Genomic DNA, 14,995 nt, shown 5'->3' with positions numbered 1-14,995 from the left:
ACCCCCATCATCTCCCTGACCCTTGCCATCACTCTCCCCCCCCAACCCTACCCACAAACTCACCTTCACAGCCCCCAACTATCCATTCTACCCCCACTACCTTCACCCACACACCCCCAACCACTTCCTGGCACCTAGCCAAACTCTCCACTCACATTCCCCCACCACAATACCCTCACTCCTCCCCACCCACTACATTTCCTTCACAACAATCCCAACTCCCCAATCATGCTGCCCTCACTTCACCCACATTCCCACCACCACCACTGTCCTCATTCCACCCCCACCTCCCCCAGTCATGCTGTCCCCTGCTCTCTCTCCCCCTCCAATCTACTACCGAACCTCTCTCTACCCACCCTCTCTTTCTCCTTCCCTCCCACACCACCACCTACACTCTCTCGCACCCTCTACCCAACCCTCTTTCCCCACCAGCCACCGACACTCTCACCCTCATTTACCCCATCCACCCCCTTATCTACTTACTCCCCTCCCCCCCCCCCTTCACCACCCTCTGCCCATCCTCCACATTCTCCAGCATTTAGGTTTGAAGCCGAGTCTGCTACTTACCATCTTGGACATCACTGTGCATTGCTCAGAGGAAGCTCAACGGGAGGAAGCTCAACGCGGGACACTGCCCCACTTATACAATCGGACGCCAGTAGGGTGCGGAATGTTCCGCCAGGATAGATTGGCTATGGCCCACGTAATCTTAATGAGATTTAGATGTGGAGTGGACGTCCCAGCAGAATACTAGCGTGAATCCGGGTGAGATTTGTGCGTCAGATTGCAAAGAATTTTTTTTTAAGTTCCGCAAGAAATGCGTCTTGTCAGGTATGAACTTGAAGTAGCACCAGTATACATTCTCAAAGCCAAGAGTGCCCGGTGCCAAAACAGCAAAACAGGTGCAAAGAACTAAGTGACACAAAGCTTAAAAAAGGAAAACAATAAAAAAATAAGGAAAATAAAAAAGTAAAATCGGCAGAAATCCCGAGGAATCGTATAAAACAATGAACAATATTCACTAAATAAGAGCGACAAAATAGTAAAAAAATAAACTTGCAAGGGACATCAAAAATCAGCATTATGTTTTACTTCAGGTAAAGGAGGATGGCGAAGAGTAATGTGGGCCCATTACAAAGTATAATCATTGTACTGAGGTTGAAATCAAAATCAGGAAAGGATGAATTACCATATTAAATTTAGAAAATGGGGAAGGAATAGAAAGGACACCTCGAAAAAAGAAGCCAAATTCCGAACGGGAATGCATCAAAGTTAATGCAGATTTACAGTAATAATGAAATTAACTGCAAGAAACAAATAATAAGAAAGATTTCTAAGAAGCTTGCCCCCCCCGGGGACTGTCAGCTTCATTTGAACCCGCAGAATAGACAACAAATTGTATGTACGTTTGCTGAGCAGCAGAGGGGCGGATAGGGGGCTCCTTCAGCCGCTGGGGGTGGATTTTTTGAGATGGAGGTGAGTGGATATCGGGTAAAGAGCGGAGACTGAGGTCTCCGGGGGCTGGAACGGGGGTGAGGGACCGAGTGGCTACCGCCGCCTCCCCGCAGAGAGCAGGAGGGCCTGGCGGCGGCAGCAAAACCAAACCTGAAGTCAGCAGTTTCGATGGCAGCACGGCGTGCTATGGCGGAGCATCGCCATCCCCTTCCCCTCCCCTTCCCCTCCCCTTCCCTTCCCCTTCCCCTTCCCCCGCCCCCTTCCCCTGCCCTTCCCCTGCCCCGTTCCCCTGCCCCTTTCCCTTCCCCTTTCCCCTTCCCCTTCCCCTCCCCTTCCCCTCCCCTTCCCCTTCCCCTTCCCCTTCCCCTCTCCCTCCCCAGAGACAAGGACCACGCTTACCCCCCCAGCACGCCACTGCCCTCGGCATATCCACCAACGGGGTTTCCCGCCCATCTCTTTGGCTGCATGGTTTCCGTGGTGACGGCGGACGCTCCGACCCGTGAGGCTTGGCGTGGGCCCGTGCGTTAGAAGCGAGAGGCAGGCATCGATGGGCCGAAGGATCGCACTCTCTGCCCCACTGCCGCCGGAGGTATTGCACGTCGTGGGACTCGGTGCGTGCTCGGTCAGGCAGCATCGGTGGAGAAGGAAACAAAGCAAACCGTGCAGGTAGACGACCTTCCATCAAGGCCCGTCCGAGTTGCCCGCTTGGCCAAAAGATTGGAAATTTATATGGGCAGCATGGTGGGCGTATAGGAAAAGGTACAGAACTTTTCATTGTAAATTTAATTCCTTTGAAAATATAAAAGAAAGGAATCAGGACATCCAATGTTTGATGACCATATTTTCTAAACCTAATCCCTGGGCATGAAAGATGTGGGCATGAAGAACTAGAGTACAACAACAATGCCAGCGCTGAGAATAAAGGTTATGCAGTGTGGCAAAGAGAAAGACACATTTCACCCTTGCACTTCACAGCACAATCGTGAAACAAAGATGTGCGTAATTATTATAGTGCAACACTAAATATTCATACATCTCTAAAGAAACCACATTTCAGACACATCAGCATCATGGGGCACTGCGTGTGCTCCTCCCCCTCCCCCCACCTTCTTATTCTGGCTTCTGCCCTCTTCCTTTCCAGTCCTGATGAAGGGTCTCGGCCAAAAACATTGACTGTTTATTTCCCTCCATAGATGCAGCCTGACCTGCTGAATTCCTCCAGCACTTTTTGTGTATTGCTCCAGATTCCAGCATCTGCAGAATTTCTCGTGTCTCCAATCTTTCACTTTCTTCCCTTCCAATTACTTTCTCCTTTAGATCTGCTACTCCAAGTTCCTGCATCCTTCCAAGTTCCTGCCTCCTCTACCTCTTCCAAGCTCTTGCCCCCCTCCATTTCCATGCCCCTGATCACTTGCTCTTGCTTCTTCTGGCCCCTTCCAGCCTCTTGCTTCTCTAACTTCTTCATTCCTTCCATCCATCTGCTCCTGAAACATCAAGTAATTTTCCAGCCTCTTTCCCTTCCAACCTCCTACTCTTATTCAATTTCCTGCACCTCCATCCTACTGCTCCCTCCAAATCTGCTCTCTCCAACTTCAATCCCCTTTCCAGTCTTGCCCCTCTCTAATCAAACCTCCTGCTTCACCAGCCTTCTACCTCTCTATCGTCCAAAACTCCTGCACCCCTCTAAACTCCTGCACGTCTCCTACCCACCTGACCTCCTGTCTGTCTCCAACTCCTATACCCCCGTCAACCTTCCAACCTTCTGCACACCTCCAACCATCTTTTTCCGACCTTCTGCTCTCTCCAGTGTTCTGCACCTTTCCAAACTCATGCACTCCTCCAACTCACTCTCTCCAGCCCCCTGCTCTCTCCAGACTTCTCTACCTTTGCAACCTCCTGCATCCCTCCAAATTGCATTCTTCCTCCTCCATATCTCCAACTCCATGCTCTTTTCCAGTTATCTGCCCTTCTCCAGTCTCTTGGTTCTCTGGCTTCCTCCAACCTCCTGCCCCATTCTTTCCTTATACTTCCTTGTCACTCTCTTGAAAACTCCCCCTTCTATCCTCTACCCACTCTAATCATTAGGCAAACAACATAATGGTCACTGTGCTATCGAGGTGTTTGCACAGCCAAGTGATTGGTTATTTCCCCATTTAGGCCTCTGCTCAACTAAAGCATGGAGGAGCTGGGTTGACAATGTGTGTGCTCTCTTGGTTTGTGTGCATCCACCGCATTCTCACTTGATTACCAGTAGTAACTCCCAACACTGGGAGCTCATCAGGAAATTTGCTCAACCACTGTGGACACATTTTGTGGACTGGAGACCCGTTGCCTTGTGACCAGTGGTGCACTGCAGGTTTGGTGAAGGGACCCCTGATGTGTGTGATATATTAATAACTTGGATGTGAATGCAGGAGGAATGATTAGTGAGTTTGTGCATGACATGAAAATTGGTAGTGTTATGGATAGCGAGGAAGCTTGTCTAAGGCTGTTGCAGGATATAGATCAGATAGAAGTTTGGGCATAGCATTGGTAGATAGAATTTAATTCCAACAGGTGCAGGTGAACATTTTTAAGTAGTCAAATAGTGGTAGGACAAATACAGTAAGTAGTAGGGCACTAAGGAATGCTGATGATCAGAGGAACCTTGGGGTTCAAGTTTATAGTTCACTGAAAGTGGTAGCACAAGTAGTTAGGGTGGTGAAGAGACATATAACATACTTGCCTTCATAGGTTGGGGCATAGAATATAAAAGTTTGGAGGTTATGTTGCAAGTCTACAAAACACTGGTTAGACTGCACTTGGAGTATTGTGTGCAGGTCTGGTTGCCTCTCTATGGGAAAGAAGTGGTTGCACTGGAGAGAGAACAGAGAAGATTGACCAGGATGTTGCCTGGATTGGAGGACTTTAGTTATGGGGAGTGATTGGATAGGCTGGGGCCTATCCCCGGAGTGAAAGAAGCTGAGCTGTAACCTGATAACAGATTATGAGAGGCATAGATGAGGTAGTTAGTCAAAATCTTTTTCCCATTGTAGGTGTAACAAGAGAGGATGGGATTACAGTGAGAGGATGTTATTTTAAAGGAGATTTAAGGGGAAAGTTATTTTACACAAAGAGTAATTGATATATAGAATTCACTGCCCTTTGATGTGGTGGAATCAGATACAATCACTGTGCTTAAGAGACATTTATATGAATCTGTGCAAATAATTTTCATTAGCTTCTATTTTAGGAGCCTCACGCCCTTTTGCACTTACTAAATTGAGTAAACAAATGACTAACCCAATAGTTAAACATACAATACGAATATGGTTTCAATTTCGTAAATTTTTTGGATTGAATAAATTCATTTTATCAAGTCCTATCCAATCTAATTTTTTCTTTCAACCATCCAGAATTGATTTAGCTTTTTCTTTATGGAAAATGAAGGGAATAACATGGTTTCATGATTTATTCATTGATAACTGTTTTTTGTCTTTTGAACAGCTGTCTAATAAATACAATTTGCCTAGATCACATTTTTTTTGATATTTACAGATTAGAAATTTTTAAAAAGTTATTTTACCTTCTTTTCCGATACCATATAAAATTGAAATTACGGAAAAAACCTTAGGTTTTAATCCTTATCAGAAGGGCTTGATAGCAATAATTTATGATCTGATTATGAAAATTAAGAATGAATGGGAAAGAGAACTCCAGATACTTTTACCTACAGAGATATGGAAGAAAATTCTCCAATTAGTTAATACACCTTCAATGTGTGCTAGACACTCTTTGATACAGTTTAAGGTGGTTCACAGGACAAGTTAGCCCGTTTTTATCACCATATAAATCCTATATGTGACAGATATAATTCGGAGGTGGCTTCCCTGACACATATGGTTTGGTCCTGTCCTCTTTTGAAAAAATATTGGAAAGACATTTTTAATATTATTCCAACTGTATTGAATATTGATTTTCAACCCCATCCTATTACTGCAATTTTTGGGCTACCAATGATGGATTCTGGCCATTTATCCGCTTCTGCTTATCGTATGATTGCATTTGTTACATTAATGGCCAAGAGATCCATTCTATTTAAATGGAAGGATCCTATACCTCCTACCACATTTCAATGGTTTTCTCAAACTATAACATGTTTAAACTTTAGAAAAAATTAGGAATGGTACTGTTGATCCTTCGCTTAAATTTGAGGAAGTTTGGAGTCCATTCATTCAGTATTTCCATATGATATAAGCAGACCTTTTTTGAACCCCTTTCAATAACCTTTGAATACAGAGGAGTGGAGCTAACGACATAATAATGTTTTTTTTTAACTGAAGAAATATCAGTCCAGTTTTTTTTTGAAGTTTTTGGTTTGCTTTTGTTTGTTATTATTTTATTTTGATTTGGGGGTTCTTCTTTCATATAATTAAATTTCCTTTCAATTTTTTTTTGTATCATGCTCACTTAGCAAGAGAGCGGGAGGTCCAGATTATATATTTTACTCCTTGTGAGTATATATAATAACTGTTATTATTGTTATCCCGATCTCTTCGCACCATATGTATAATCATTAATGTTATGTATATTAATTTGAATTAATTTGAAATTCAATAAAAAGATTGAGAAAGAAAGAAAGAGACATTTAGACAAGCACTTCAATATGCAAGGCGTAGAAGGGTATGGACCTATTGGGGGCACATGGGATGATGTGTATGGGTATGATGCACATGAGTAGATGGGCAAAAAGGTTGGCATGGATGTGGTGGGCCAAAGGACCTGATTCTGTCATGACTCTATGAACCTTTGCGCATGGCTTCTTCTGGGGACTGACCCCAGGAAGCAGGGATGTGTGGAGCCCAATCCTAATGTTCAACGATTTTAAATTATTAGTTTGAACTAAACATACATGCCTCATAAAGAAAATAAGCAGATATAACAAAGTACTGGCCTCAGATCCTTTCTAAACTTCTTATATCCTCTGCCCTCTAGTTTTAGATACCTCTATGGGGAAAAGTTTCCTACTATCTACCCTATATGTGCCTCTCATATTTTTTGTAAAGCTCTATCAGGTCCCTCCTCAGCCTCCTCCCCTCCAAGGAAAAGAAACTCAGTCTATCCAGTCTCTTCTCATAACTGGGACACTCCTCTCAGGCAACATCCTGGTGAATCTGCTCTGGACCCTCTCCAGTGCAATTGTTCCTGTGTGTGGCAATCAGAGTTGTACAAAGTACTCCACCTGTGGCCTAAACAATGTTTGATACAGCTGTACCATAACCTCTCTGCTCTTACATTCTATGCCCCAGCTAATGAAAGTGAGTATCCTGTTCACCTTCTTCACACCTTATCTACCTGTGCTGCCACCTTCAGGGACCATTGGACATGTACACCAAGACTTCTCTGTTCCTCAAAATTCTCTAAATCCTGCCGTTCATTGTGTATGTCCTATCCCTATTATTCCTGCCAAACTGCATCCCTTATATCTAATATAGATTCAGCATAAACAGAATTGAAAAGCAGAGAAATTATCTTTTCAAACCAAGGATGACCAGAGCTATCCCTTATAATTTTGAGCAAGTCCATTGACTGGAAAAGGAAATAAAATGTGTGGTATGTAAAACGAGCTGCTAGTTCACCTTTTCCTATTTTGCACCATTGTCCGATGCATATCAGTCTTCCCTACTTGCCCTCCCCTTATCTATCCAGTTTGGATTACTTCGCATTGTTGCCTTGACAAGGCTCTCTGTTTCACCTTGATAAAGGTGCAGCCTATTCCTCTCTGTAACAATTTTTTATTGAATCTTTTGCTCTAATAATGAAGTGGCTGCTCTGAGCTAGGGGCAATCTTTGCAGCAAATCAATCCTGACTCCTTTTTGTTTGTCCTTAGTTATTCCACATTTTATGTATTGTTATAAGGTAGCCAGAGCCTGACACCAACATGTTGTCAATTCTCAGTGTCACTGAGAAAATATGATTTTTAACAGTTACACAAAAGTTCAGTAAGTTCTCTTCAAGTGATATCAGTTCTTCATTCTTTGCAAGTTCTCCATTGATCAGACTTCTACCAATTGCCTGCTGAGCTGTTCAATTAAATGTTTCTCCTTGTCTTATGATTTCCCAGATGGTGAGTGATCTTACTTAACTCATGCAATGTTATAGACAAATTTTAAAGTTAGCAGAAATAATGCTGAAATCCAGTTCTGAAATCTTCCCATCTGTTGATGTTTAAATTCATTTTTACTCTTATATTTCATCAACAATGGAATCTAAGCACAGTTTCAACTAAAAGATGAAATCAAATTTCATTGTAACCTGCATCAGTGTTTGTTATCTATTTTAGAATGTGGAACATGTGTTCAGGGAATATTGCACGTACCATTGCCATGTATTTATTTCTTTACAAAAGGCAGCATGAAAAATATTCAATGAAGCAGATAGCAACTAGTTCATCTTGGTGTTTGTTGACATAGTTCCACTAATGACAGAATACAAAGCTAGACACCATACCCAAGTATTTAAAATTGTTATTTGCTACTGTAGTTGAGGCAAATATGGGGAAAGCTAGATAAACAAAGGATGGAGCAAAGAATAGAAATGTTCACTGGATTAAGTAGAGAATAGTAATAGTAATATAAACATAACCTAATGTTGCCATATGAAAAATGAATAAAGGATACATAATCAGTAAAATCAGTAAACTAATCAATGTAGCCCTATACAGATAGATATGTTGCATCCGTTTTTGAATCAGAAAGCTGAGTTTTGAAATCTTTGAAATGGAAAATGTTCATTTTTCATATGGCAACATTAGATTATGCTTATATTCCTATTACTATTCTCTCATCTCTCCACTTAATCCAGTGAGCATTTCTATTGCTGTCCTCTCTGTGTACTTCTATATCAAATATAGATATAAGTGCAAATTTGTTTTATGCTGGGTGTTTTAAAAGTATGAATTACTCAACATTTTATATGTCTTTACATGTAATCTTATGGACTGTTCCAGTAGATGTATTTGAAGAGATTTAGATTAGAAGTTTCCTGTACTCTTAGTTTAAAGGATGTTGCAGTTTAAAGGCCCACAACTAACTTAGGAGACAGAACGAACAAGAATTCAAGCGATAATTGTAACAAGATGCAACATCACAAGGATCTGCAATGGATAAAATCACAAGGTTGTTTAAAGCTGAGGCAGAGCCTATATAAGGAGACACCTTGAAGATAAGGCACCAGAAAAATTGAGGTTCAAGTGCAAGGGAGTGACTCAAGTTCATCTGCCCCTCACCTGAACCAATCTATAAGTGGTAATTTGCTTTCATCATCTCACTGCCAAGTAAGTGGAGATGTCAGTGTCTGTGCAGCTGCCAAAGTATTGCTGGGAGTGTGATTCACTTCCATGTCTGCCAAGGCTGCAGAGTTAAAACACATTGCTGTAGTTGTTATGAGCTTCAAGTGTACAAACACACAAAAAGAACGTGGGAAGTTAGCTGGAATATTGCATGACTGGTCCTCCATGATGGCACCTCAATGGTAGGAAGTTTTGAATATCGTGCTTGGGACTGCATCAGTAGAGCACCTGAGAGAAGTGGCGTTTGCTCCAGAAATGTCAACATTTCTGCAGTATATGTTGTGCCATGCTACAAGACTCAGCAAAGAAACTATTTCCTTTGCTGGCATTGGGGGTGACTGCATTGAGGAAATGCATAGTTACTGTCAAAAGAGAAGACAACATTTGCAATGTGCAGAATCCCAAAGCTATTGTAGTATTAACGTTTCCAAGAGCAGAACATTTGGGAAAAAAAATTTTGACTAACAATGACTCTTCTTTCGTTTGCTAATGTTAAATCCGTTCCGACAGCTAATAACGAGAGAGAAATGGTCCTGTCCTCTTTTAGGGTAAACTTCTGTGAAGATTTGAAAAACAAATACTTTTTGTCTTTTGGATGCTGGAATTAGTTTGTCAGCTATGTTTACGTTCCTTGCAATCTTTCAATTCTGTATATGTTCTGCTTTTATTAACCTGTTCCCCATTTTGCCCTCTAGCAAAATAAAGGAACAAAGATACGTGCCCTTTTGCATCAGATTATGCCCAAATTACAATCGATGGAATACTCTCAATATTTTTACTGAGTTGATTAGTTCAATTTGAATATATATTATCAAGTAATAATTTTGAAACTGTTGCCTTTGTTTCAGGAAGAACTATCTTGTACTAACTTAAATGCAAACTAAGCTAAGGTGATGGAACATCAAATGCAAACCCTGGAGAAGCATGAACCTACTGCACAAAGAGGCCTCAAAAGCAAGTAGGTGGGTTAAGTGACGGTCGAGAAGTTGTTGATACAAAATTGGATGGGTTGGCAAGTTGAGGAGAGCCGGTATGGGGATCTAGATAGTTAACTGATGGGAGTATTATGTGGGAAAATATGAGATTATCTACTTTTGAAGGAAGAATAAAAAGCAATTTTTTACTGAACAGAAGTAAGCTACAAAAATGTTGCATTCTAATGTAACAGGAGGGAAGAAGTTTGTGGGATTCATAGAGGATATGGTAGAGGGAGCTGGAGAGGTTTAAGGCCAAGAAAGCCATAGGGAAGGTACTGGACTACATACAGGGCTATGGGGAGAGGAAGGGAATGTGGTTCCAATTGTCAGTAAGGTTTGGTAGGCAGGTGAATGAGTTGGGGGTAGGGGGGTGGTCAGCATTCCTACTATGCCTGGGCCTACTGTTCCATCCAGCAGTCCACATCTACTTTCAGCTATCAGTTTCCAAAGAGCTAGGAAATTCAGTTGGTTAATCTTCAAACAGGAAAAAAAGTCCTAGTCCCACAATCTCATTAAATATTAGAATGACCCTTATCCTGGAAGTGGTTTTATTAAAATGAACCTAGCTAGGCATGCTCAGAAGAGGTTTGGTTCTGATTTGAACTATTTTGCACTTAGGGGTTAAAAAATCCCTGGTATATCAGAAATCTTTCTAAAGAGTACGTAAGATTACTTTCCACCCCTAAAAGTTCTTTAAGATGCTTTTACAGGTATGGTAATGGCCAATAATCTGTTGGCTATGGAAATATTTTATTACATTAATACATAAAATTGCGATGAAGGATGATAGTGACAACTAGCCCTATAATTTTTAAATATAGAATTGTAAATACTTCTATAACATCAGCTATATATTATAATGAGGGTTATTACAGAGATCATTTCATATTTATTTTGATAATATTCCATATAATATGCTGATCACCAGGATATAATATTCACATAGTTCTTAATTTATTATAACCTTCTGTAACAGAGAACCTATTTTTTTAATGCATGGCAGCAGCATTATGAGTGTAGAAGATTGAATGTGGTTTCCACTGTCTAAATACAGCATAATTAGACACAACATGGCTGTCTTTATTTTTTTAAAAAAGGGGAATTACTCAGAAAATGGAGGATATACATCTATGAGGAGTTGTGTAAATCAATCATAGTTGAACACAGATGCTGGAGTTGGGGTAATTTGAGCCAAATACCATGCAGTCATTTTACTTCAGTATAGGAAGTAAGCAATATAACTGTTGCTAAGGACAATAACGTGGCCAATTGCTGGCAGTTTGCTTTAAGTGATATGGCATTGTGTTTCATGAGGTGTTGTGTAATAATTTGTTATTAAATGGAGGAACATTTCCACATTCCCTTTAAATCAGAGTATTACCTTGGTCATTTTTGCAGTGCAAATATGATCCATTGGTTTGCAAAGGTCAAAATGGAAAAGCAATAAAAAAAAGCAGTGGTATTTTTTGAAAAGCATAACTATAAAAATCATTGAATCAGTGTATGAACACCTGTTTTTAATTGTATTTTAATATAAAATTAATGCTACCTACAAATTTTCACTGATCTTAGAAGTCAGGAATTTCTGCTCTTTAACTAATAAATTTTCATTGACATACAGTGGAATATTAATATTTCTATTCAGTTAAAGTGTGAAAGACATTCCAGTCGTCATCAACATAGTTTTTCCATATTATGTAAATTGCTGTTAAAACTTAGTGCTCAAATTAGTTTTTTATCTTTTGTTGTTTAAGGGTATTTAATTATACATGTAGTTGAATTAACAATAAGAGTTAAATTGTCACCTTTAGGTGTAAAGTAATTGAAACAAAGTTGTTATCATTGTGAGGGATAAATATAATTATACAAAAATATAACATTTCAATCCAACAGCTGGTAAAGAGTCACTTTTATCTTGCAGCTGTCCCTTTTTCATTAAAAGTGTTTGTTTAGTCCTGTGATGGTAGATTTCTTCACAATGTGTACATTTTCACATCTTGTCTGCAGGCCTCAGTTCAAATTGGCATGTCTTTGAATCTATGAATATAAATGGAAGGTAAAAAAGAATTTATTACATTACTCCATGTAGCACAAACCATAGTGACATCAGTAGTTAAAAGGAAGTAACGTCATTGTCACATATTTTATTTATATTTAGAAAGCCCAATTTGTCATTTCTTCTTGGGCTGTTTTCATGAAATAACATCAACACGTTACCAGTAAGATAAGTTTGTTTCCACTAATGGAAAAACAATAGTTTTGGTAGTTACCACCATTCTGTAATAGTAAAACATATTTTATTGAATAATACTTATTGACTAAACATGAATCAATAATTTTTGAAATGGATACTGCTTACAACATTAATGGAAAACTAGAAATCAATGAAAATCAACAGGTTGTTTTACGTATTCAATGCATGGTAAACTTGTATATTTAAATCAAATTTTAGAACGATAGATTTCAAAAATATTATAAAGTTTTCCTTTGTTGATTTTCTCGCCCAAAGCACCAAAGGAATGCTCAGATGGAAATGAGAGGAAAAGGGGACAGAACCTGTGGTGTTTCATCTTTTCATGTTTCCAGGGCGTTGTATGCAAATAACAGGCAGTCATGGTAACAAGGTAGAAGAGGTGGAAGATCATATGGCCAATTTTTATGACAGTGAGAGAGGATGAGCATTATGCATTGGACCCTCTGAATGCTGAGATTCAGAAGGGGACAGGCAGCTAAGACACTTAAACATGTAGTTTAATATTCAAGATTATGGAAACACTGTTAGGGATTATTCTGGAGTTATGAAATTATGGATAGCATAATTTTGGATTAATTAAAATGAGAACCAGTCTTCAGGAAATAAAACGTTCACAATTTAACTTCAACTGATACATTAAGGCCATTGAAACCAATCGTTGGGTGTGGGACGTTCTGATTCTGTACCATTGACATAGTTGAATGTTCATGTTAATTGGTGGTCATTGAAAATTTCAGGATGAGATTAAGGAAGGCATTAAGTGGCCATCTCCTGTATTAACACATTGTTAAAGGCATATCCCTGCCACTGAATGCACAGTTCAGGACAGGTCTGTTTTCTCACTTAATATTCTAGTTAGTTGTATATTCAGGGAGCCATTCCTCAACACTGTTACAAAAGGGGTGTATTTTGGTGTCTGGAGTTTGTGCTCAGAGGTTTTCGGAACAGACACCAGTATTGAATATTCAAAGAGTTCTGCAAATTGGGATGTGCTCCCATTGTAAATATGTAATTCTGCAGTTACCTGACTATATTCAAAATGTTAAAATTAAGTAGGTGATTAAAGCCATTGAAACTGTAGTTAATTGTTTATTGTTATCTTTGTGTTTAAACTGTATAAACACATTGTGTCAGGAGACTCTCAGACTCTCTCCAGAAGATCTCCTGTAATGAATAAAAAAACTTGTTGTTCTCCCAGCACTGTGAGATGTCCGTAGGGGAATGCTGCCGAGTGGCACATTCCAGGCTGCAGGAGTACGTGCTGAGGGACGCACTGAAGCTGGGTGCAGCCAATGCAAGGGCTCGGTGGGGAAGGACGACAGTTTAGGGTTCTTCTGCCACAGGAGAGGTAGGGGCGGGGTCAGGCGAGGAAGCCCCTTAAAGATTGTAAAGATGGGATTGGGGTATCACCCCAGGGAGCCACACGAGTAGCATCGGTGCTGTGGTTTGTGTAAAAAGTAACACTAATAATTGATCTGTACACGAATGTAAAGGTTTGCACTGTTTTATTATTGTATATAGTTTGTCTTTTATTATGAATAAAGCTTATTTTGGATAAAAAATAAAGACTTGTATATCTCCCAGTTAAAGCTTCCGTGTGGCTCAGTTTAGTCAGTCACATTACAATCTGCCTCAAGTTCATTTCCACACCCTCCTGACATGTATTGCCATTCTTTCAATATCACTGGAAGTCCACTGTGGAGTATCATCATCATATGGATCGTAATGATTCAGGGAGGGGGGAGGGGGAGGGAAATCACTTCTATCTTTTTATGGCATTTAGGGATGGAGAGCAAAAGTGTTCCTTTATCAGCATCACCCATGTCTCAAGAATAAATAGAATCCAGCCTTGTGCTGATAATTTCATTCTACAACTTCCTTTAGATCTGTGTTTCTCCATTCTTATTGCAGAGAAATGCTGAAGCATTATGACCCTGAGATTATACAGTCTTTAGGGTGTATTCCTCAATTTGAAGGTAACCCTGTACTCTGTCTTTTCACTTTGAATTCTCAAGATAAATGGAGAGAGCCCAAGTAAAGCTGCATATTGGTACAGGTTATGAGAGGATGCACCTATTGTATTCTGTGGCAATTACTTTTGTCTGTTGTGTTTATTTTTGTAATTGATAGTCTAATTTGTTGCTAATTATACTATAAAGAAGTGTCAAGGGAATTACATTATCAGATGCATGTTACTGAGGTTGGATTGCACAGACATCCTAATCTATATCATCTTCATTCTTTCAGATTTTGCTAGGTTTACTTTCCAGTTTACATTGTTTACAGTAACAGAAAACTGGTTGGTTTTGAAATCTCCTGTAATGTTGCATAAATTTTTAAAACATGTATGTTAAATTTTAGATAGTTACTGACATGCCTTTTATATCCCTCCCTGAGTACTCTGACAACTAAATTCCTATTGTTTCCACACTTCAGGGTCAATCACCTCTCCTCACCATAGTAGCAAAGTGCAGTCATTTTTCTTATGTCAGCGAGATATGACACACTGGACTTTTTGTCTGCCCACTGTCAACCTTCTGGTAGGTCTGGAGCATAAGTGGAACAGAAATGAAAAAAAACACTCAGCAACACATTCCACTGGATTATTGCATCCTCGTTTTTTAACAATCAAATCTGAGAAATATAGAATGCACATTTCTATGGATAAAATTTAAATACAATGCAAACAAAGGGGAAAAGATGTATATTGGAGTCTATAACCTTTGAATATGGCTAAATTAGATCCAGACAGGAAATTCTGATAGAAAGGCCCAAATATATTTACTGAGAAATCTTTCCTGGAGGTTTGAGTTGAACATGTTGAATCATTACTCTAATTTTCCATTTGTTACCATTAAACTGGCTTCAAGGTCTATCACAGGTATTGCATTCTCAATTTGTCATCATGAAAAAGTCAGAAATCAGTCAGTGTGCATTTACATTTGATGTACTCCTTCAGATATTACCTAATTCACATT

At 39.7% G+C, this 14,995-nt stretch overlaps 2 protein-coding genes across 4 annotated transcripts in view; both read right to left on the bottom strand.

The window, feature by feature from the left end:
* Positions 1 to 1,649, bottom strand: part of upp1 (uridine phosphorylase 1) — a 47,424-nt gene extending 45,775 nt beyond the window's left edge. The window contains exon 1 of the mRNA XM_052015664.1: positions 568 to 1,649. Coding sequence (XP_051871624.1) covers positions 568 to 589 — 22 coding nt within the window. The 5' untranslated portion in view covers positions 590 to 1,649. The remainder of the gene's footprint in view (positions 1 to 567) is intronic.
* Positions 1,650 to 11,223: 9,574 nt separating this feature from the next.
* Positions 11,224 to 14,995, bottom strand: part of LOC127570286 (uncharacterized protein C7orf57-like) — a 59,051-nt gene continuing 55,279 nt past the window's right edge. For 2 of the 3 annotated variants that reach the window (XM_052015668.1, XM_052015669.1), the window contains one exon: positions 11,224 to 11,800. In XM_052015668.1, coding sequence (XP_051871628.1) covers positions 11,779 to 11,800 — 22 coding nt within the window. In that variant the 3' untranslated portion in view covers positions 11,224 to 11,778. The remainder of the gene's footprint in view (positions 11,801 to 14,995) is intronic. The other variant, XM_052015667.1, reaches the window with a different exon arrangement.

The sequence above is a fragment of the Pristis pectinata genome, chromosome 5, assembly GCF_009764475.1.
Source record: "Pristis pectinata isolate sPriPec2 chromosome 5, sPriPec2.1.pri, whole genome shotgun sequence".
Classification (NCBI taxonomy): domain Eukaryota; kingdom Metazoa; phylum Chordata; class Chondrichthyes; order Rhinopristiformes; family Pristidae; genus Pristis; species Pristis pectinata.
This window is presented reverse-complemented; position numbering and strand designations above follow the sequence as displayed.